Below are 24,805 nucleotides of genomic sequence, written 5' to 3' on the forward strand. Positions count from 1 at the left end.
AAAGAAGGTTTTTATTTATTTATTTATTTGTAATGTCTGCATAATCCATTGGCTGAACTGTAAGCAAAGTGCATTTAAAATGCTGTGTTTTATGATTCAGGTTTATTTATTACAGTGGTGATAGGAACTCTCCAATTCCCCTAATTGTGAATTCAGTTTGTGCTGTTGTAATAAAACCTGCTCAGACCGAGTCCCACCATCTTGTTTAATCAATCTGTGCAGCATCCAGAACACAAAACACTCCAATAGAAACATTGCAGAAACGTAGAAGACATCCCAGAATACCCAAATACAGGTCGAGTACATACAGACAGCTCTACATATCCATGGCACATGTGCAGAGTTGTGGCGTAGCTTCATAGTGAGAGAGACAGTGCATAATATTCATACACACCACAACAGCACAGGTCCCTGCAGAAACCCAGCTCTGACACTAGTTAATGAGTGTTAAACGTATTATACGTCACATAGCTCCAGGCTCCTGGGGTTGTGGGCTCAAGCCCCGCCTCAGGTCACTGTCTGTGAGGAGAGTAGTGTGTTTGCCCTGTGTCCATGGGGGTTTCCTCCGGGGGCTCCGGTTTCCTCCCACGGTCCAAACACAAACATTGGTAGGTGAACTGACTGTTCAAACGTGTCCAAAGGTGTGAGTGAATGTTTGAGTGTGTGATGCCCCGTGAACGACTGGCGCCCGGTGATTCCGGGTAGACTCCGGACTGGATGAATGAACGAATAATGGCATAGCACTTCATGATCATGATTTACTATGATGTAGCGTTTCATAACAATTATTTATCATCTCATAACACCAGGAACATGATTATGATTATGACTAAGGATCTCATAATAATGACTTATCGTCTTGAAAGTCATGATGAATATATACAGAGACAGAAAGTCATTATGACATCATGACTATGAGATCCCAAGGCATTACTGTGAGATAGTATGTCGTAGTAAATCATGATCAGTGGACACTCTTATTATTTTGTCCTGTTACAAGGCTTCATATACTTTCACTCAAAGTGTCAGAAATGGGCTTCTATAGAACAAAGAAAAAGGAAAAGACAGGATCCAGAAAACTGTACAATAAAAATACTGATAAATGTTCTTTATGCCATTCGTTTGAAAATCACAAGTTTATAGCTTAAAGTAAAAGAGTTCCAAGATTTATGTGTGTGTGTGTGTGTCTCATTCTTCTCCTTTCTTCTCTCTTCTCTTTCTGTCTCGTTGTCTCTATCCTTGTGATCGAGGATTAAATGAAGTTGGGCGGAGCTTCATCTCTGCGAATGGAATAGAGAAGTCCTTCCCTTTCCATGCGGTCCAGATCACGCCCTAATCTCACACACACACACACACAAACACATGCACAAAAGCAGTCAGTAAATAGGATGCTGATGGATGGCTGACTATGAGCCTAACCACACTAAGCCAAATGCCATTTGCAGGACAGAGGTGTGTAATCTGGCCTGTGGGTCAGTGGAACTGTCTTCTCTGGAGTGAAGGAGCTCCATGCAATGGCCTAGATGGCAAAGCACACATTTCGGAAGCACCTGTATAGTCAGAAATATTCAGCAGTGTGTGTGTGTGTGTGTGTGTGTAGATATGATCCTACCTGAGGTCAGTGTGTGTACCAAATGGTTTGTGTGGTTATAAAAGGTGTTGAGCTTGGCCTTGTGGCAGGTTTGTGTGTGAGTGTGTGTGTTTATGTGTGCATGTGTGTGTGTGTGTGTGTGTGTATACCTGATGGTTAGTGTGTGTGTTATAGAGGCCGTTCAGATTGGCCTCGTGGCAGTTTCTGTACCACCAGCCCCCTCTGTAGGACATGGCACATCGTGTGATGTAGGGCTCAGGGTCTCTGTCTTTGGTGGAGAATGGCCTTTTGTCATGATACTTCAGAGAATCACCTGCAGAGGAGATATAATAATAATAATAATAATAACAACCTATCTCTAAATAATCTCCTGAATAAAATACCTCCAAACCAAGCAGTTAAAAGACAGTTTGGGGTGAAGCTGGCGAGACGTGGTCTTAAAGAAATAAGGCCTATATTTTGGAGAGAATGGACTTTCCCAGAAATGGGCAGACAGTGTTCTCCTCTAAGTGTGTAGAGTGGCCTTGTGTTAACTGCAGTTTAAAGGCAGTATTCCCCTGTTTGTACAAGTTTATACTTCCTTATTAATATTTTATAATTCCTTACTAATATATACTGTACATGAATATATACATATGTATAGATATGAATGAATCTGGCTGATGAAGTAATGACTTCACAGTGTGAGAATAATTCCTGATCTCTGGTCTGTGTGGATTAACAGAGGGTCTGACCTGCTGTTCCCGAGTATCCAGACACTCCGATCATGTAGTGCTTCTTCATGGTGTCCACAGAGAAGCTGGAGTACGCCGCAAACACAGACTCATTCCCAGATCTCAGGTCCACCCTCAGAGACATACTGGTCACAGTGGTCAGATTGTGGAGCAGATCATTACCTGAGAATAGAGAGAGAGAGAAGAAAGAAGAGATAGATATAGAGATGGATAGAGGTGGATAGGTGGATAGAGAGAGTGAAAGGAAGAGAGAAAGAGGGAAATAGAGACAGATTGATATGTAGAGAGAGGTAGAGAGAGGGAGATAGAGACAGAGACACAGACAGATATTTAATTACATTTTCAAGAGTTTTTCTAAGTGCAGATTATTTCTGTCCACAAGGGGACGCCAAAGACCAGAGTGTATTCCTCCTGACCCAATAAAGCCCATGTCTCCCTCAGTGTGTAAATAAACTCAGGATGACCTTTTCTACTGAAACCACACTAAATGTATCTTCAGTCTGAACGCGGATATATATTTTTTCTAATCGTTGTTTCAGTCAAAAAGCTCATTAGAACATGCTTCAAACATGTTTCTAAGGCAAATGTAAGTATATATTTCCAAATGCTTGTTCATTCATAAAAGCATGTGTATATAAGCACATAAAAATAAAATATATTATTTATTGGATAAAATAAATAAAATCCATCAAGTACAAACAATTAGTGTTTGAAAAACAACATTTGTCTGATTATTTTGCCTATTTTAAGACATATTTCTAAAAATGAAATTAACCGTAATCTTCAATAATCTTCAATTACATCAAAATGAGACATATTTGATGTATTGACAGGATTAAAGATGATTTCTTCAGCAAAGACATATATAAGGACTGGGCAATTAGTTGAAAACTAATTAAAATTCAGAACTTTTAATCGACATAATCTTGTCTATTTCAATTATATTTATTTTTTACCAGATTTTTTTATTATTATATATTTATTAATTCTGATGTGTCCTGACTGTGTTCATGTACAGCCCCTTTAAAACCACACTATCACACTGTAGTCAAGTGATTCTCCCCCTATCTGCTACAAGGAAGCAACCTGAAGGCGAACCTAAACACTGAAGCCAACCGAGACTCGTACCAAAGAAAAACACAGCGTCTGTGGTTTGGATGTGTTTTGCTTTGACTAATAAAGACGACACAAAAAGTAGTCAAATGTAAAAACTGGCAAGAAAAAAAAAAACAGTTTCAGCCAAAGTACAATAAACAGTGATCAAAAAACCATAGAGGAACAAGCTCCCAGCGACATTAGAAAAAATATCTCAGCTTTAACACTGGAGCATATTTACATACCTATATATATATAAATTGTTAATTTTATATTGGTCTGGGTGCAGTCGTTTCTCCTGTGATTATTTCTGAGGTTGTGAAACAGCAGTCACACTGACTCTTAGTGTCCTGGTTGGAGAGTTGGATCTAAACGTATATAAAACTTGGCTCCCATGAGAGATTTCATGGAAAAATTATTTACAATTAGTTTACTAATTCTTGGTGCTACAAAGTTTCCTTTAAAGGTATTTTGGTGAAAATACCAAAAAAAGTAGCTTGTCGTTTCCACAAAAAGTTTTAAAAATGTTTCACGCTGCTGTGATGCAACTGAAATCTTTATTTTAGTTTTTAGGGCTTTGAGTGCACAGACACTGCAGTGGAATCGGTTCTGAATCAGAGTTTGGAGTTTGACTGATTCTTATGTAATGCTTTAATGGAGCAGTTATGGGTGTAAATTACATAAAGTCATCTTCTCCTCGTCTGTTATGACACTTCAGTGGTGTTTGGATGGTGTTAATGGCTTTTGTTTGCTTTTATTAAACCTGAGCCGAGCTGATGATCTCTAAACAGTCTCACTGTGATGGACGGGCTTCCTCACCGAGCCAGAACTCTCCGTCCAGGTCCCCAAAGCCTCTACTGTACTGCTGCCAGCTTCTGAAGAAGTCTGTTTTCCCGTCCTTTCTCCTCTGGAAGACCTGGTACACGATGTAGACAGAAATAAGTGATCCACTGATCTGTGGTGTGTTTTTATGATTAGTAGAAAAAGACTCCTGATGTAAGAGACCACAATCTCTCAGATAAAAAGGCTTTAGCCAGTGCCACACTTCACTGAATGTATGAGCAGCTTCTTAAATACAGTTAGAGGTGTAACAGACTGCTACACGCCTCCGTCTTACCGTCCAGCCTCCTCCGTCAGTCTCCATATCGCAGTAAACTCTGACTGGTTCTCTTCCTCCAGGAAAGATCTCTGTCACACCGGACTGTCGCATCCCGTTCATCAGCTCCTGGGAACAGTCCGTGGGGAAGGGATACTTCAGGACACCTGAGGAGTGGTTAGTTACATTTGTTAATATAATGTACAGCACTGCTACCCTCCATAAACCTGCATTTGTTGTAGGATTAAAACTGTAAGTCGTCTGATTTTTGTGCCTGCTCCTTTAAATGATAATGAGCCGCTCGCTGTTCACCCCCGACCTGAGCGCACAGCAGTGAGGAGTGAGGAGCAGAAGCTCTGGTGTTTAGCCATTTTTGCTCTGTTCTCTTTCTACTCCATTATTATTTTTACTCAGTGTTCTTATTTCTCTGAGCTTGTTGCTGTGTTAAACCTCATTTGCACTCTCACGTATAATGTGGGTCCAGCGTTGTGATTGGACAGACTCTGATGAGGGGGTGGGGCGATTCTAAAGTCTCTGCACTCTACACAATGTAAATACTTTAATGTGATATCTGATATGTGAGACAGGTAAATATCTGATTTTAAGACCTTGTTCTCCACTCCTCCTCCAAATATAACCAGTTATTCTCACTGATGTGTGGTTCATCCCCAGCATCTGTTCCGTTTACACACTATTTCAGTGATTTTTCCAGAGTGTGTGCTCCTGTTTCAGGAAAGATTCCAGAGTGTTATGAGCCTATATTATTTTAATCCTCTGTGAATTGACATGTGGGTGAATACTCTCTCAATATTCCTTTGTAGAGAAGGTTCTTGCAGGTTTTATCAGGAATGGAGGAGGTGGAGGAGGCGATTAGTGATGTAATGTATGGCACAAATCAGAGTTATTTGAGTACAGGGTGAATCTCAGGCGCTGAACCTTGCAGCACAGTCAAATTCACATCACGACCTAAAAGATCACTCAGAGGAGGGAAACTTCTGTGCAAAATTGCAGCTACATACATGTAAGGAACTTGTATCCTGCTCATTTACCTACCAACATTACCTACAGTAAAAAGCAGTTATAATAATTGTGTGAAGGATTATGAAGGAGTGGAGTTTATAGCCCTCACCTCACCCAGTGTCTGTTAAGAAGGACTGGAAGATAAGCTCATTGAGGGCTACTCCAGTAGCACTGCAGCTGTTTGGTGGGATGTCTAAATCGGGTAGAAACTCCCATCTCCACAGATTTCATATTCAGTGCAAATCCGTCATAAATATTACTGACATCCTGTGGTAAAGTTACATTACTCCAGCTCCATAAAACTAACCCTGTCTGACTGGGGCTTTAGCAGGAAAAACGGTCTGCATGGAGACAATAGCAACAACAGACTGTGTGTGTGTTTGAGTAGAGAACACCACCCAGTGGAAACTCACTCATCCTGTAATTTTATTGCCATTCAGAGGCCGGACCTTTGTCCCTGAGGAAGTGTTATGTTATAAAAACATTTTGCTATTGAAGAATTTATTCCAGACGTCCCCCTGATCAACCAGTCCATTCTGAAGAGGGTTTGGGCTAAACTGCAGTAGCAATGATGACTGTTGGGAAACTGAATTAGACTAGGCTTAGGCTTAATCTGGTTCTGGGAAAATGGCCCAATGCGTAATAAAACAGAGCTGTACCACCACAACCATAACTATAGCATTAATACATGAATGCTCCATGGGCACTTTATTAGAAACACCTCTTGAACAGTCAGCTGTTTTAGAGTTAAGTGTCTGCAGTTTGGCTGTAACTATAAAAATATTACAGTTGTATGTAATAAAGTGAACAATGAGTGTAAGGAAATGATTCAACAAGCTATGAAATGGAAGGTAAAGTGTAGTGGGGAAAGTTCACTTTAAAGCTTGGGCCTGAAACCTGCCTATAGCAAAATAAGAGTCCTTAGGCAATACTCCTAACACTGCATTTACCTACATCTCTACATCTGATTAGATATCTATGTCATTCAGGAATAAGTGTGACTAACAAATGCTATAAATGTGAATGTAAATTTCAGATTTCACCAATTAGTTTAGGCTTTTTTTTAATTCTTAAAAATACAGGGAATATACAAATGTGACTCTATGTGATAGTTATTCTGGAGACATTAATTTGTGCTAAATCACTATTATATTGGAATGTAATTTATATTACTTTACACATAATATATATATTGAGTATTCTACTCAGGTTTTTTCACCTGTTTCCATATTAAAACACAATTTAGATATATGTATATGCTTAGTGTAGTATAAGTCATATATTTCTAATGTAAAATTATTGTAATCTGTAATATTATTTAACACATATTTTGTGTTAGTGTGTCATATTTATTAGCACGTTTTTTTTACATGGTCTGTTTGTTCCTTTGTTATAAAGACTATAATTTTGATTTTAAGTTTTATTAATAATTTAAGCACATTTTGTGTGTTTTAGTGATGATCCAGCAGCTCAAAGAAATATACTTTTCTACATACGTTAGTAGTATATACTCCTGTGTAACATGGTGTAACTTAAATATACAATATATATTAGGATTTACTAAATGTTATTGGTTTTAAAATATCAAAAGTACATAACTATTTCATAATTAAAGTTTTAGTTTAAGGTTATATATATATATATATATATATATATATATATATATATATATATATATATATATATATATATGTTCACATTCATTCAGTCATTGTCTGTAAGCACTTATCCAATCCAGGGTTGCGGTGGGTCCGGAGTCCATCCTGGAGGGGGTGCCAGTCCTTCACAGGGCAACACACACTCACACATTCACTCACACACTCTCACCTATGACACAGGGAGAACACACCACACTCCTCACAGACGGTCACCCGGAGGAAACCCATGCAGACACAGGGAGAACCTTGCAGCACAGTCAAATTCATATCACAACCTAAAAGATCACTCAGAGGAGGGAAACTTCTGTGCAAAATTGCAGCTACATACATGTAAGGAACTTGTATCCTGCTCATTTACCTACCAACATTACCTACAGTAAAAAGCAGTTATAATAATTGTGTGAAGGATTATGAAGGAGTGGAGTTTATAGCCCTCACCTCACCCAGCGTCTGTTAAGAAGAACTGGAAGATAAGCTCATTGAGGGCTACTCCAGTAGCACTGCAGCTGTTTGGTGGGATGTCTAAATCGTGTAGAAACTCCCATCTCCACAGATTTCGTATTCAGTGCAAATCCGTCATAAATATTACTGACATCCTGTGGTAAAGTTACATTACTCCAGCTCCATAAAACTAACCCTGTCTGACTGGGGCTTTAGCAGGAAAAACGGTCTGCATGTGTTTTAGTGATGATGCAGCAGCTCAAAGAAATATACTTTTCTACCTACGTTAGTAGTATATACTCCTGTGTAACATGGTGTAACTTAAATATACAATATATACACACTCCTCACAGACGGTCACCCGGAGGAAACCCACGCAGACACAGGGAGAACACACCACACTCCTCACAGATGGTCACCCGGAGGAAACCCACGCAGACACAGGGAGAACACACCACACTCCTCACAGATGGTCACCCGGAGGAAACCCACGCAGACACAGGGAGAACACACCACACTCCTCACAGACAGTCACCCGGAGGAAACCCACGCAGACACAGGGAGAACACACCACACTCCTCACAGACAATCACCCGGAGCGGGACTCAAACACACCATGGAGCTGTGATGGAGACACTACCTGCTGCTTTTAAATATATATTATATTTTAATAATAATACATGTATTATTATTGTTGCAAATACTTACATTATTACTATTTTTTTTACATATAAGTAAAAATTACAATTGCAACATTACAAATAAAAATTTATGTATTTTAAATAAAATTTCAAAGAGAAAGAGATGGAAAATAAACTGTAAGAAATACATAAACTTTTTTTTTTTTAATATTCTGAGAGTGAACTATTCATCCAAACATACTTCCTGACTTCACTATCTCATGTGGCCAAATGCCATCAATCCTCACAGCATTGTTTAACACTGAGTCTAAACACTTTGCAGAAGAGGAGAAACCATTGCTATCATTAACCATTAATGACATTAATCCACTAGACATTAATACTGGATGGACGCAAAGCCATCCCTCACAAAAATAAACTCTGAAGTGAGCTGTGGGCTACTGTACCTGTAGTGAAGTCAGTGGAGATGGCGGCTGTGTAGAGGGCACCTCTCTGGGCCTGCAGTCGAGCTGTGTAATTGGACGAGTGGTGCAGTCCCATCAGCTTGTGCTCAGTGATGTTAGGCTCAAGGAGCACTTCCTTTAAAGCAATATCACCAAACAGCTGTTAGTCGGAGTATAGAAGCTCACTGGCTCATTTAAATGCATACAACTATGAGTATAATAATATATAATGTATTTACTATCTCAAAATAGTGAATATATTTAAATAGCTACAGTGTCAGTGTAGTCACTGACCTAAAGCCCCACTATAATCAGTGATAGTATTTCTGTTTTGTTCCATTACACACACGCGCAGTCTTGTTTGCTTGTGCCAGTTTAGAATGTGAATGCGTTACTATGTCCAATTTCTTTAAAGAGGACATATTATGAAACAGTCCCTTGTTCAGTTCATGTCCAATTTGATGTTTGGATCTGGAGTCCACCATCCAAGACACTGAGAAACAAGACCACCCAGGACCTGTGTTTATGTGAGGGCACAACAATGAACTTAAACATAGCAAAAGAGATACACCAAGCAGAGAAGATAAGAGAAATATAGAGAAAACGGGAACAGAGTAGAAAGAGAAACTTGCATTTTGAACTGAATAGAATTGGTTGTGAGGGTCATATACAAACCCCATTACCTTAAGAGCTGGGATGCTGAGAAAAATGTATATAAAACCATCTCCTCTTTAGTCCGGAAAATGCAGCGTCCATGATTTCCAAAACAAATTTCAAAATCTGGCTTGTCAGACCACAGGACACTTTTCAACTTCACCTCAGTCTGTCTTTAATGAACTCAGGTCCTGAGACGACGGTGAAGTCTCTGGATCCTTTTTATATCTGGTTTATTTTCGCATTTGTGTTTTAACTTGTGTTTATTGAGACAGTGATGAACTGTGTTTACAGATAGTGGCTTTGGGAAGTGTTCCTGAGCCCATGCAGTAATTTCCACTACAGAAACTTATCTGATTTTAATTCAGTGCTGTCTGAGAGCCTGAAGACTGTAGCCAGCTAATACTAGTTTTGGGACAGGGCTCATTTGCTGGTCTCACCTTAATCTCCTGGCCTTCAGTGAAGTAGATCAGTTTGTAGCCCGTCACCGCTGCAGCAGGAGGCTTCCATGACAGCACAGCGGTACGAGGGGTCACCTGACTGGCTGTGAGGTTACGAGGCCCATCCCCCCTTCCACCTGAGCCTATCACAGACAGGGGAGGCTGGGTTATTTTTTCTACATACCGGTTTTCCTACGTACTTTTTATAATTTATCCATTGTGTAGTAGAAATTAGGGTTTATAATTTCAACTTCAACTTCAACTGGAAAGTAAACAACATGGAGGTCACTAGGTTTAACTCAAACATCACATCCCCATGACATAAATCAGGAATTCTAAGGTGAAGATGTGTGTGTTTCTTGAACGAGATTCTCAGTTTCTATAAATAGCTGGATTAATAGGTTATCAATAATCATAAGAATCAATTTGTTAATGATCTGAATCAACGTGTGGATAGAACTGAGCTGGACAGGTTGAGTTATGTCATCTCAGGACCAACCGCTGGTTGTGGTGAAGAAGGTGGTGGATCCTGGGCTCCTGCGGTCTCCCAGCTGGCTCACGATGGTGACGGTGTACTTAGTGGAAGCTTTGAGAGCCTGTAGCTGTTGTTCTGCTGCGTTACCAGACACTTGGACAGTCAGCTCCGAGCCTGGGACTGAAACAGAGATACACACATTAACGAAGGGTTAATAAAACACACCTGTAAACATGAGGGATACATGTAGAGATAAAAGGTCCCAGCTTGTGTACTCTAGCACCGTGTCCGAAATGGCTCCCTGTACATGGGTTGTACACTAACTTTTGCAGTGCATTGTGGGAATGATTCAGTGTACTGAAAATACTGCACTAGGTTTTCGGACAGTCATACAAAATGGCGGAACCCATAAATAGTGCACTGTATAGTAAACAGGGCGCAGATTTGGACACACTGTATATCAGCACTCGGGGGGGGGGGGGGGTTCATTCATTCATTCATTCATTCATTCATCCATTCATTTATTCATTGGTTTTCTGTAACTGTTTCATACTGTTTAGGGCAGTGGTACTTGTGCACATTAATTTTGAGATCTGAAGCCCACCAACTGACACACTATGAAAGGAGACCACCAAGTGGAGAGTCTTTACTATTGCCCTGCCCCCTCGTCTGAGTATGTCCAATCACAGCACAGGACCCATGTTTATGTGAGAGAGCAAAGACAAGTTCAAGTTCAGAAGGCTTTATTTTGATTCCAGCTATATGCAAATATACATAAAAAAATGAGACAATGATCCCCCAGGACCATGGTGCAACACAAAATAGGAGTGCAGGAATAGCAGTCACAGGTAGCAGCTAGAAGATTAATGTTTAATACAATACTGTATCAGAAATGTCTCTGGAATGTCATCAGGTCCAGCATCCTTCTGTGGATTGACTCTATGCAGAGTATTCCTCCCATCTGCAGCCAGGGTACAACACCTGTTGTACTCTGTTTTCTAGGCTGAGGCATGGACTTACTTGCTGCCCTATCATTGTGTGCTTCAAACCATGTAGGTATCACTATCACACAATGGTGTTGTTGTCTTGATGTTAGTGTTGTTAATCACCTGCCACAAGTGCCACACCTTACAGATCTTCTGTACGTAAAGCCCCCTTGTCACCTTCTCCGAAGGCTGAGTCACAGGTCCTCAGCAGCACACCCATCTCAGGAGTCATCCACAGTTTCTAGTTGGGGGTGTGTCATGATGGTCTTGGAGACCTTGCCGATGTTGCTAGCAAAAGATTCTGTACTACTCCAAGCTAACAGTGTCACTCTCAGCACTCACACCCATCCCTAAATATTCCCAATATTGTTTGCGCAAATCACTTCTGGAGAGCAGATATGGCTTCTGTTGGCCAGGTTCCTACCTGCTGGTAGTTTGTCAGTTTGGTCAGTTTGTGGGAGTTAAATGGTGGCCTGAGAATGGTGGCTCCGCTCTGTACACATTGGGGATGTTAGTATACACAAGGTCCAATGTGTGGCAAAGTCCACAAACTGATGGAATTTAGGAAGAATTGAGGTTGAAATCTCCAGCAACAATAAACAGTCCATGATGTTTGTTCTGCAGATCACTGACAGCCCCACACAATTCACACAGTGTCTCCTTCATATTAAAAGATCTTAAACTGAGTGTGTAGACATAAGAGTTTCTGCTCCTTGCTCCACACTGCTGTGAGCTCGGCGTCGGGGTGAACAGTGAGCGTCTCGTTATTATTTAAAGGAACAGGTGCTGAAAGTGGGCGTTCTGAACAGGGCTGTTTACACAGGGGGGTTTTGACCAAAGCAGGTCACAGACGTTGCATTAAGAACCAGAACTGTGTTCACTTATGGAAAAAGGGGTATAAGGTGTCCCACTGAATGGAAATGACTGGAGTCACACGACTGGAGAAAATCACAGTCATTTTTCCATCACCATTGCCTCATATAGAAACAGGCTGCCGTTTACAGGATCTGAGTGAGAAAACACACATGTCCTACAGCTCACAAAATAGAAAGGGACAAAGAAGCTGCCAGAGATTTGGACGAGTGTAGGCTGAGGACAACTGTGTGTTCAGAGCAGTGTTCATAAAATGTGCAGTGAATGATTTAAAGTAGGTATAGCATCCAAAACCTTTGCCCAATATTTCTTCCGAAATCAAGGGTAACAACAGGGTCTTTGTCCTCCTTCGGTGCAGCAACTACCTCCACTCTTCTGGGAAGGCTTAACACTAGATGTTGGAACATTTCAGTCAGGATTTGATGGATGTTTGCCACATAAATATTCCTCAAGTACTGATTTTGGAAGAGTAGTTCTGGCACTTCGACTTCTCCCAAAGCTATTGGCCAGAGTCCCATTGCTCCCCAGCCCAATTTTGTGGGGATTAATGTCCCTCTGGTGGACTCTTGAGACTGAGCATGGTGATCTGAGGCTCATATGCAGCTACTCCATAGCATCTCATTATATTCCATGCTTTTGGATTAAGATCAGACAAGCTTTGAACAGTGGGTGAACCTTAACTTTGCTAAACTGTTCCCAAACTTAATAAACACAATACATTAATGTGCAAATTACTTTCTGTCTGCACTTTTCCTCGAGCTGAACACACAGCCTTGAGTTTTAACAGTGACCAGCATGTGGGCTTTAAAAACATAACTCGGTTTGGAGGAAATCACTGTAGGAAATTATATTTTTAAGTGCTGATTTTACTGTGTAGTCTGGAGCCTGTTTGTTAAGATCCACCTGGCTTTGAGAGTGAAACACCTTGTGAAAGGCTGTACTGGTGCAGACCATGCTGTTTTAAAAGACTCCCGTTAGCGAATGTGTGTTTCTGAGATGTGGCTTACCTTCCTCTGAGCCATAGACAATGACGTACTGGTCCACGGTCGCCAAGGCTGGTCTCCATAGCAACAAGGCCTTCGTTTCCGTGACATTTATGGTCCTGAGATCAGCCGGTGTGTCAGGAACTGAGAAAAATTAGACAGCATAATGATGGGGGTGGAGGGAGACAAGTATGACTGTAACACAATGAACAAAGACAAGTACCCTGACTACGTACAGTACTAAAGGAAATGGGATTAAGTTAAGTTAAAAATAAACAAAGGGCATATGAGGCATCCAGACAAAAGGGGCCCAAAGAGTGAAGATTACAGAAAGACTTTGGAGTATATAAGAAAGGAAACAGGGAAATTGGGGTTGCTGTTGTAGCATCGTTTTAGCACAGAATCCCTGACACATCCAGGCCACTAGATGTCAGTATAGCAGTTGTTTTACAAGATGAGGAATGGTCATTGCATAAAATCTCTGATTCCTCAGTTAACGTCTGTGATCTGTGAATGCATTCAAAAATATCCACGCGCTAACGTCGGCCAAGCTCTCTCTGGAGCCGCATCCACTCAGGGTCCTTAGAGAAACGCTAAAACCTCACTTCTCCAGACTCTGCACCTGCTAGAGCCATTACGAGCCGAGACTGTTTAACATGCTCTTAAAAAGCAAACTTGAAAGCAGGACTATAATGGGGAGGAACATACTCCTGGAAAAATCTGCTACTAAAAGCTCAGAAAATCATTAAACACTGAAGCAGGTAACAGTCCAGTGCAAGGTTTTGGCGTCTCTGTTCAAAAGACTCTGTTCAAAATACTTTAACACAGTCCAATAAGGCCTAGGTCCTGGTTTAAATATACTTATTAGGGAAAATAAACATGAATTGGGATCAGTGCAAACTTTATCTTAAAATGTTAAATCCCAAATATTTAATAATGAAATAGAAATGTGTAGTAACGTACACGTGTGTACTAACATTGGCTAACCAATGTTCTCTTAGAAAACCAACAAGACTTATCATTTGATCAGGGGCAGTCACATTAGTCAGGGGCATTACTGTAATTTTAAAACATAAAACTTAAAAATGGAGAGTATTATTCTGAGCCCTCACCTGGACTAGATTATAAAATCATTCCAAAGACTCTTACGTGTGAATGCAATCCTGCTGATGGGGTCACTCTCATCCAGCCCGAGCACAGAGATGACGCTGACCTCATATGAAGATCCAGGAGAAAGTTTGGAAAGATCCACAGCTGAGTCTGTAGAATCCACCGACACAGAGAACGGTTCTCCTACAATCACAGAATATCAGGATCAATAAAATAATGATACATGTTTATTATTTGCAATGACATTTCGACTTATTCTCAAATTCTGAGACATTTTATATAGGCTAACTATTTTGATAATACATGTTATTAAAACAATTGTCTGGAAAGTTGTCTGTGGTTCATAGGTGTCCTCTATTTGTTAGAAAGATTAGCCTTGAATTTCCAGTTCCAAACTAATGAATAAACTTCGGATTATATAAAAACTACACTAAATAAAATATATACTTTTGTGAAAATACCTTCAATTTAGTCTCTGTAGGAGATTATTGATAAACTATCAGCTAAAATAGTATAAGGTTTTTCAAATTATTTCTATATTATTTCTTAATAATTTTTACTTAATTTTTAGTAAATTATTTGTTTCTTGATTGAAATTATTTTATCCAACGTGTCTAATTGTTATGAACAGACATTATTTCACATGTTGTAAATATTTCTTCCAAATTATCATTTACTAAAACTAGTTAAATTAGATTACACAAATAAAATCAGAAAAAAGAAAACAAAGTTGTTGTATTTTATTGTAAAATTATAAAACTCTAAATTACTATCATAAATATTCCTTGCTAGTTTTTGTTTGTCTATCTTTTTATCTATCTCATAGATTTCTATCTATCTCACAGTCATATTATTTAATGGTACATCAATGTTTTGAAATGTAAATGCTGAAAATTTGTTTCTTTAAGCGTCTCACCGTCCTCTTTGTGTGTGTAAGTTACTTTAAATCCAGACACTGGGTTCTTAGGTTTGGTCCAGGACACTGTCAGAGAGCTGTCGGTTACTTTACTGAACACCAGGTTTGAAGGGGGCTCAGGGCCTGAGGGACCACCAGAAACACATAGAAATAACTATAAGGAACATCAGAGAAGATAAAACTAAAAAAGCAGAAACAGGAGAGGAGAGAGAGAACTTTTACACTGAGAGAAAAAGCTTTAAGGCACTAAAAGGGAAAAAGTATTGAAGAAAATCAGAATTATACCTCATCTAGTGAAACTCTCTATAACTGAAATAATCTAAGAATATTACAAGACTTTAAGATAAATTTTATATGGAATTATTAAATTAAATTAATTTGCATATATGTACTTTCAACATGTTTAATTATGTATAATATTCCTACAACAATTCCAAATGAGATTAATTCAATTTATTCACTATATTTTTGCAGAAAAAAATAAATAAAAAAGTAGAACAAAACAAATTCAGGGATTGAAGAAATAAAGGAAGACAGAATGAAAGAGGGGCCAATAAAGCAGACAATAACCTTTACTTCCCTTTAAAAATTGCTTGTAAATTTTCTCATAGCATCTCTTAAAAGCTTCATATCAGTGTACTGTTGACTGCCGGTTATTATTAGTGTACACATAGAATGTGTTCTGATGTATATATGTGCAAACAAAACATATATACAGTATATACACCACTCTATATACAAATACAACACTCAGGGTTAATAAGGAAACTTATCCTGGATGAGAGAGAGAGAGAGAGAGAGAGAGAGAGAGAGAGAGAGAGAGAGAGAGAGAGAGAGAGAGAGAGTAGACCGTAGTGATGATGCAGGTCTTTTGATCCTAGGAAAAAACGAAAGAAAACCATAAAAGAAGAAGTGAGTGCCGTGAGGATGAAGAAGAGAAGTGAGTTCAAGAAGTTTATCAGTAGATAGGTCACTTTGGAAAAGACAAAGAGCTTGGGATTTGATGGATATTGTGTCGTTCCTGCTGCGACTTGACTGGTTCTGATTCTCATTTTTAAAAATACATAAAAATGACTTAATGTCTAAAAGAAAGTCAACATATCTGTTACATAAGGAATGGATTTCCCAGATTTCAGTCAAGTTCACACTGCAAAACATCATATCTTATTACGTGAAAACACCATAAATCTTTCTAATATTAATAAAAGTAATATTTCTCAATATATCACTCAAATTAGGACTAAACTAGACAAACTAGACTACACATTTTTCACTGCTACTGAACAACAAAATTATAAACTTTATAAAAATATAATTAAAAACCTCTTAAATCCTAAATAATATATATATATATATATATATATATATATATATATATATATATATATATATATATATATATACAAACTTACTTAAAACAAGTAAAATGTCCTGAAACAACATACATAATCTACAACATTCCCATAATGAGAAAAGTTATATATATTAAATAGATTTTAAATTATTTATTTTTGTTAAACCTTGTCATATTTTTGACAGTGGGTATTTCAGACATTGGTTAAGCTTACACCTAGTGGAGACCTCTTTAATCTCAGTAATGTGTTGGCAATTTATAAAACCATAAGCTTAAAAATGATTTCATAAACCTGTTCAAATTTTGAGCCAATAAAAGACTCTAACTGGATGAAGCCTTGGGCCATCGGTCAACAGAATAAGACACTTTTACTGAATAAAATTAAAATGAAAAGCAAACAAAATGTTCCAGAAATAGGTTTAATAATCTTATAGTATTCTCACAACATTCACACAATGAGAAAAATAAAAATGTATGAAATGTGACTTAAGACATCATGTTTTGCAGTGTGATCTTTCAGTGACAGTACACATGTTCATCATTGCTAGTCTGGGAAATGCAGTCTGGGAAATGGTTGTGTGTTCACTCTTCAAAATCCATGTGACCTGAATTTATGGGTATTGCAATACGGGAACCACATAGTAGATAATTTTCTGCTTTAGCCCTCACCCAGAGACATACTACACACCTAAACGAACACTCAAAATGAACACTGGGGGCAGCTGTGGCCTGGTGGTCAGGGAACTAGGCGTGTTGCCAGTTCGATCCCCAGAGTCAGCAGGTTATGACTGAAGTGCCCTTGAGCAAAGTAACCCAACCCCCAACTGCTCCCCACGCGCCGTGGCTAGTGCTGCCCACTTCTCCGGGCATGTGTGTTTACTGCCTCCTAGTGTGTGTGAATGTGTGTTTCAAGGCATGGATTGGGTTAAAATAATATAGTATTTGTGCAATCTAATACTAATTCAAATAGTTTGCTACTAATGTCTACTAACATGGTAAATAAGTTTTAGCTCATTGATGTTTATTGCGTCACTCTTATGATTCCTTGTGCTTATATTATCTACCCTAGCTTTCGGGAGGAGGACATCTCAGGGCCAGCCTGGGTCTTACCCGCACATTTGGGTGAATGTGGAGAGAGTATCAGTGAGGATGGCTGACTGTGAGGTTATCCTGGCTGAAAGAAGATCAAACCAGCAGTAAATGATTAGGAGCATAGCTGTTATTGAGTTTAATTTGTCTTATTTTCTCATTTTTTCATAGACTGTCTCGTGAATATCATCATAGAAGCTGCTTGGTGTCCATTTGAAGGTTTAGGAGTCAATGGGTAAAGACCACCACTTTCATCCCTTTGATAAATATGAAATTATACAGGAGAATTACTCAATTTCTTTATCATTTGTGCATTTGTATAAATGGGCACATCACTATAAAAGCAACTTAATGGAGGCTGATATTCACGACACATCTACGCACACTTCGACGCAAAGGTGTGAATTTGACACTGGTGTACAAAGCTAAAAAACAGACCCTTCCACACTTCCACAGTTGGAGTGCTGTTTATGATTCAGAACTAATCATGCAACATCAGCACCTGACATCAGTAAAATTTATATGTGGTTGAATCCAATCAAATCATCACTGCAAAGTCCCAACACCTACAGGAAACCCTTCCTGGGAAAAAGGCTGTTACTTTAGCAAAAGGGGAAAAATAACCCATTAATATAACTCTTTGAAGGAATGTTGGAATGGGCTGGTATCTACAAATATTTGGTCTATTATTTTACTTTATAAAACTGGGCTTCACTAATCTTATCTGTAATTGGCCAATGCACACTAGCTTCTTTCAAAATGCAAAGAGTCCAGTGTTGGGACTGTAGGAGGAAACCCATGCAGACACAGGAAGAATGCAACAAACTCCTCAAACTAGACAAACACTGACCCAAAGAGAGGAATCATGACACACTGCTGATTTAGTGTTTCCATGCCATCCATTAGTTCAATGGATCTAAACTCTATAATCCATTAATATTTATAAAACATGCCTGTTTTTAAGCTTGTACCACCAGTTGTAACACAACAAATAACACAGGGTTAGCATTAAACAGAAATGATTCACAATTTATTAAAATTGCATTGTGTGGAATGTAATCAAAGCTTAGTCTAGGAAACAAATCACAGCTTTGATTAATGTTTCTTTTTAGTTACGAAGAGCGAATGACACAGAAAGCAATGGACAAAGTTAAAAAGCTAAGGACTAGTTCATAATACAAAAAGTATAACCTTGAAAAGATGCACAGTACTATTTCAGTGGTATCTTAAATATGAGAGGAAAGACTTAAGTATGTCACTTCGGGTTCTGAGTACCTGTACTGATGATGAGGGTGTGAGTATTGGAACGTAATCCAGGACCATTTCCAATAAGGGACACAAAGTATCCAGTCTGTGGGATGAGGTCAGTGACAGGATATAACCGAAAAGAATCAGGGACCACTTTGGTAAATGTCTTTATTACTCCACCATCGTCACTGCCATTCCTTTTCACAGTCTGGATTTTAGAGGACCTATCGATGACATTTGTTTCCCTCTCATTTTCCTCTTTCTTTCTCGCATCTTCACTTATGTTTACTTGTTCCACTTTGTGGTCCTCTTTATCCTCACTTCCCTGCTCCCCCTGCCCAGATTTTCCTCTTTCCTGTTCTCTGACAGTTATTATGAAGTTCTGAAATATTCCTCTTGGGGCTCCCCAGATTATTATAAATCCTGTAGATGTTACATTCTGAATCCCAACATGATCAATTCCATTCTCTGAAGGCTTCAAAAATGCAAATGCTCCTTTAGATTTGTTTGCCGTCTTGTCTCCGATGTGAGCAATTTTAGGTTCTTGGTTTTTGTCCTTTCCTGTCGAGGGAGCAACTTCAGAGGCTTTGCCGATTTCTCTATCTAGTGTGCGATTAGGTTTAGTGTCTTTAGTTAAATACTGGTCCGCTAAAAGGCCAGCTTTGGAGCCATTTCCCACACTGGACATTTGACTGCCTTTTAGGTTACCATGAGCAAGACTGCCTTTTGCTTTACTTTGAGTTTGTTTTGGTCGAAATCGAAGCACAGTAGTGTTTTGTCTTTTTCCAGGTAATGCTGGTCTGACAGTGAGATTTGAGCCACTTTGGCGGCTGCCAATGATTTTTGGTTTCACTTGGACATGAGGGATCCTTTGTCTGGCTGCAATAGTCGTAGCTTGAGGGTCATATCTCTTTTCTGAATCTCCAGCAGCACTTTGAGATGAAGCAGTAGTATCAATGGCAGGTTTATCTCTTGTGAGAATAAATTTTGAATCTGACTTTGGGTCTTTGTCTATTAAGACACCAACATTAGGTTCTTTGCTTGCATCTATATCTACTGGGAGATTAGCTCTAGATATTTTGCCTGTATTTGTGTCTGCAATGAGACTAGGTTTAGGGTCTTTTCTTGCATCTTTGACATCTACAAGACCAGCATTGGAGCCCTTTCCAGCTTTAGACTCTATCCTTCTTTTTGGATCACTGCGAGTAAGAGTAGCTTTTGGTTTTAGTTGAGTGTGTTTTTGTGGGATTTTGGTAACAGTGCCATTTTGTCTTCGTAGTGTTAATGCTGGTGTAACCAGATTTGAGCCATTTTGCCTCTTACTGATTGTGTCAGGTTTCATATGGTCCTGGGTAACCTTTGGCCTAGCTGTGATGCTTTCTGAATCTCTATCTTTAAATGTGTTGTTAGTTTCAGTTGCAGATTTTTCAGTTGTGAGGGTAACTTCAGAATCTATGTTAGCATATACATCCACTGGGACAATATATTTAGGTTCTTTATTGGCACCTGTTTCTGTTGAGAGAGTTACTTTGGATAGGTTGCCTTTATCTGTATCTGTTGGGAGACCAGGATTTGGGTCTTTGTCAGCTGTTTCACCTTTGGACTCTTTGTTTCCTTTTGGGTGCTGAGCAGCTGTAGCTTTTGGCTTTACTTGAGTATGTTTTAGTGGAAGACTGATCACAGTGCCATTTTTCCTACTTTGCATAAACCCTGGCTTAAGGTTGAGATTTGAGCCATTTTGGGGGCTGCTGATGGTTTCAGGTTTTACTTGGTCATAAGGAACATTTTGCTTAACTCTGATGTCACCTCTGTTTATAACTGTTTGCATGACATGATCAATGCTGTCTTCTGAATCTCTGATAACAGCTTGAGATGTCTCATTAGTTGTAACTGTTGGATTGTCTGTTGTACTTAATTCATGTTTATTGTCTTGATTGCCACTAGGAATAGTGGTAGCATTTATCCTTAATTGTCTGTGAAGGTTTGATGAAAGTCTGAAGAATGTACCATTTTTTCCTCTTGCTGAGAATCCTGGTTTAAATTGGGCACTTAAACCACTTATATTGATTCCAGTTTCTGCTTGTTTTTTGGGAGTAGGTTGCCTAACAGTGATATTATCTCTGTTTGGGATCCTAGGCAGGATAGGTCTATGTAGTGGATTCCTTTGGGGATGTTGAAGAGGCTTCAGAATTGGACTGGTTCGGCTTAGGAAAGGTCCTTTCCTGATTGTGCTTCTAAATGGTGTGCGACGGAATAGTGGTGATGTCCCATTTCTGGCCTTTTCAGGTTCCATTATACCACCTTCAGTTTGTGCACCCATCTTTCTAATATCTGAGATGACTTGTGCTGTTTCTTTGGTTAATGATGGAGCAGCACTGGATCGTTGGACAGATTCATATTTTAATCCTTGTGTATCATTCACAGATCCCTGAGAAGCGGTCAATCTGCCTTCTGTGATTTTTGGTCCTAGTGATAATGTTGGAGACAATGGTTCAGAATGGCTGTTTCTAATTGGATGCTTCTCTTTGAAGATCTGAGCTGATGTTTTATTGGTAAATGGCCTGTTCTGTATCCCAGGTGTCTTTTTTTCTAATTTGTTTCTGAATATTAGTGGCATCTTGGGAGAGGTTCCAGTAGTTCGTCTTTTTGTTAATTGCTGACTTGTACCGGGGTGACTTTTTGGTATTTTAGATGGAAATGGAATAGGCAGAGAGGAAGCTAGAGGAAGTGAGGGTGGTGGTGGGGAAGATGGAGAGCTGTATGGCAGACGTGTCCCAGCTTCCTCTACTTGGTTGTCTACTTTCATGGGCTTTTCCGAAAACACCTTTGGTGCGAAGCTTGTCGGCTCTGAAGTAACATGCTTGACCTCTTCCACTTTTTTTTTGTCAAGTTGGGGATGAGCCCTTTTTAATGGTGCATCAACTGTGCTTGAAATCCCACCTATAAAAAGCTTCTCTAAGAGGTCATTTCCATTAACATGACCTACTATGACTGTCATGTTTTTAGTCTGCCCATTTCCATGTGAACCCCCATTAATGTGTACCTTCTTATGCCCTACCAAGACCTTTCTCACACATTTTGTTCCATTGATGTGAGCTGTGAGGTTCCTTTCAGTTGTATATGTTGGCTCCAATGGCTCTTCAGTTGGTGCTGAGATTGTCTGAAACACCTCTGAGACTCTCACTGAATCTGCGTGTTTTCCATTTCCACTTGTGATTGGCTGGTACAGGGAGAAAGAGGCATCAGTGCCATTCTTTGTGTGGCTTACTGGTTTCGTTCTAGAAGGGCTTTCATCTTCATGTCCTTTGGAACCTGTTTCTTTCATGGCCAAGGCCATTTTGCTTTCTCTGCTAATTGGAGGTCGTAGTCCAGACACTGCTAAAGGTTTCTTTGCACCTGGCCCTTCAGATAAGTACCTTCCTGTTGGTTTTTTCAAAGGATAGGTACTTACTCTTCCTCCTCCATTATGTATCCTTGTACCATTGACACGCAACATCCCAACATTTGGTCGTCTTATTGTATCTGGTCGGCTGCCAGGTCTGGGAAAAAACATTGGCCTGTGCCCTGGCTGAGTAGACAGTCTTTGTCCTGGTCGAGTGGATGCACTTGGCCCTAACTGGGAAGATATGTTTATATTGAGTGTACTGGCATCCTCAGATGATCCTGAAACCTGAGCTCTGAGAGGCTTCTTCTGTTCCATTTCACCCAGTCCTTGGTTCTTCCGGAAGACAGCAGTCCTGCCTATGTTGGTTCCAGAAGTCTTGCTATCACTCCTATCACTTTCTAGTACTGCCATCAAGGTCACAGTTTCCACAGCCATCTTGGGTAATGTTTTTGTAGTAGTTCCTAAAGGCATGAATGAAGTTAATAAGCTGGAATCAACTTAACCAGCCTTCCTCTGCTCCCTTGACTTGGCTGGCTAGAAGGAGGTAAGTCCTGCTGATTGAACTGTAAGGTTAATGCATTATGGGTGAATGTCCATTGTTTACACCAGCTATAAATGACATTTATTACTTCATAATCTGCATTCACAGTAACTGTATGATATCAGCATGGCTCCACCACCACCATTCCTTCCTAGAGAGAAGTAAGAAGAGAGATTAGCTCTTAAAATATGAGTGAAAGGCTCATATTTTTGTTAAGACTCAGATATTTGTTAAGGATGGGCCGTCTATGGAGATGGAAATAGAATGAATCATCATCACCACACCAGGGACAAGAGGAAGAGGGAAAATATTATTGTTTCATTCTACCTCTTCCTGATGGGCTTGCTTCATCTGAGCGGAACCATTTGCCTTACCTCATTTGAAGCTAATTTCCAGCAGCTCTACATTTGGACTAATGAGGGCTTGGATTTCAAGCATGAGGTTGGTCTGGCTTTTTCCAGGGCATTTCAAGATGTAAGAGCATTTTGTCAGCTGGATGACTTCAGCCAAATACGATGACCAGGGAGGTTCCTTACAACCTCTCAGTTTGGATAGAAATGATTTTTGGATGAAGTCAAACAGTAAACTGAGAATTAGTTTAATGAAATTTCCCATTGGACACTCTTTAGATCCCCCTTATTCCACTTTAGCAGGTATACCTCTCAGTTCCTTGCCTGCAACTAAATGAAAACATCAATTTCACAGTTGAGAATAATCTTATAGCAAAAATTTTATCACCTGAATCAAATTTAGCCTAAGGTGTATTTATGACCATAGACCTGGGTCTACAGAATGGCTTGTACAGTGTTGATTGGTATTGTTAAGGACAGTGGAACTTTCTGTTATCTGTGGGATAAAAAGCAGTGTTTAGAAGTAGTGTTTAGACTAAACAATATTATCCAGGATGCTGTGGGAAAAACAAGGAGTCTATGTCCCATCTTGATGGTCAAATCTCTCAGGAGCCTGCAAAATCTCAAAAGAGAACTTAGCCCTTTTTTTCTATCCATACTCACCAGGAGTTGCTTGGACAGTTGCTGGTAAGCTCCGTGATCCATCTTTTTCGGCCACCAGAGAAATGTCATACAAACGTCCAGGTTCCAAGTCCTCAATTTGGGCAGAATTTCTCTCTGGTGGCAGTTTCATCTCCTGTATGCCTTGCCCTGACCCATCCGTCTGATTGGGTGAAACGTAGAGGATGTATCTGTCAATTTCCCCCAAGGCCTGCTCCCATTGGACGATAACAGATGTTGTGCTTGTCTTCACAACCCCAAGGTCTTTGGGGCCAGCAATCACTAAAACAGAATATGGTAGATGAAGTTAGAGTTGTTGTCAAGTGAGAAAGTGAAAGAAGTGCTCAGGAACCGAAAATATCTGATAAGGTAAACCTTTTTGTTTGGTTTATGTTTCTAATAATATGCTTGTTTACTTCAATAGTATTAAGTTTGTTAAATTATATTAATTATTTAAATATTAAGCAAATGCAAAGTCACTGTAAAATTGTTAGGAACAGAAAATATTGGATTAATGGCAACCTAGGGTTCAGTTCCCTGCTCACATAAAAACAGCATGCTACACCAATAACCACTTGCGCTAGACCCTAACACTGCATTCTCATACATCTGTAACATATTTAAAATTGTTATCACATTTAATAAGAATATCTGCAACTGTTGTTTTTGATTCATGCAACTTTAGCCTGCAAGTCTTTTTTATGTTCTTCACACTCTTAATCAGTTGTTATACTGACACCTAGTGGCCTGGATGTGTGTTAGAGTTTCTTTACTAAACCTATTTTAAAAATGACTGCCTCCATGTGAAGGACCCATTCTATGAAACATTAACAGGTTCAATCTAAGACTACAACTAAGTTTTTTTCTTCATGTCATTTGAGTTAAAAATGTCATAATAACAATTTCATTAATATTGTTTGGTCATTTCTGGTGGTAAAAATTAGCAACTGTACTGTAATAAAGTTACTGAATATAATTTCACCAAATGTAATCCATAACTAAGACAAACAGGGAGAAGGAAA

At 39.3% G+C, this 24,805-nt stretch overlaps 1 protein-coding gene across 1 annotated transcript in view; it reads right to left on the reverse strand.

Annotated features, from left to right (window-relative positions):
• Nucleotides 1-1,101: 1,101 nt before the first annotated feature.
• The window catches only part of LOC136694911 (tenascin), a 39,807-nt gene continuing 16,103 nt past the window's right edge, over nucleotides 1,102-24,805 (reverse strand). Inside the window, exons 7-18 of the mRNA XM_066668740.1 lie at nucleotides 23,787-24,065; nucleotides 15,157-15,279; nucleotides 14,280-14,423; nucleotides 13,155-13,274; nucleotides 10,313-10,468; nucleotides 9,814-9,956; nucleotides 8,723-8,855; nucleotides 4,538-4,683; nucleotides 4,240-4,336; nucleotides 2,326-2,487; nucleotides 1,741-1,904; nucleotides 1,102-1,332 (exon numbers count right to left, since the gene is read on the reverse strand). Coding sequence (XP_066524837.1) covers nucleotides 1,234-1,332; nucleotides 1,741-1,904; nucleotides 2,326-2,487; nucleotides 4,240-4,336; nucleotides 4,538-4,683; nucleotides 8,723-8,855; nucleotides 9,814-9,956; nucleotides 10,313-10,468; nucleotides 13,155-13,274; nucleotides 14,280-14,423; nucleotides 15,157-15,279; nucleotides 23,787-24,065 — 1,766 coding nt within the window. The 3' untranslated portion in view covers nucleotides 1,102-1,233. The remainder of the gene's footprint in view (nucleotides 1,333-1,740; nucleotides 1,905-2,325; nucleotides 2,488-4,239; nucleotides 4,337-4,537; nucleotides 4,684-8,722; nucleotides 8,856-9,813; nucleotides 9,957-10,312; nucleotides 10,469-13,154; nucleotides 13,275-14,279; nucleotides 14,424-15,156; nucleotides 15,280-23,786; nucleotides 24,066-24,805) is intronic.

The sequence above is a fragment of the Hoplias malabaricus genome, chromosome 4 (assembly GCF_029633855.1).
Source record: "Hoplias malabaricus isolate fHopMal1 chromosome 4, fHopMal1.hap1, whole genome shotgun sequence".
NCBI classification, from domain to species: domain Eukaryota; kingdom Metazoa; phylum Chordata; class Actinopteri; order Characiformes; family Erythrinidae; genus Hoplias; species Hoplias malabaricus.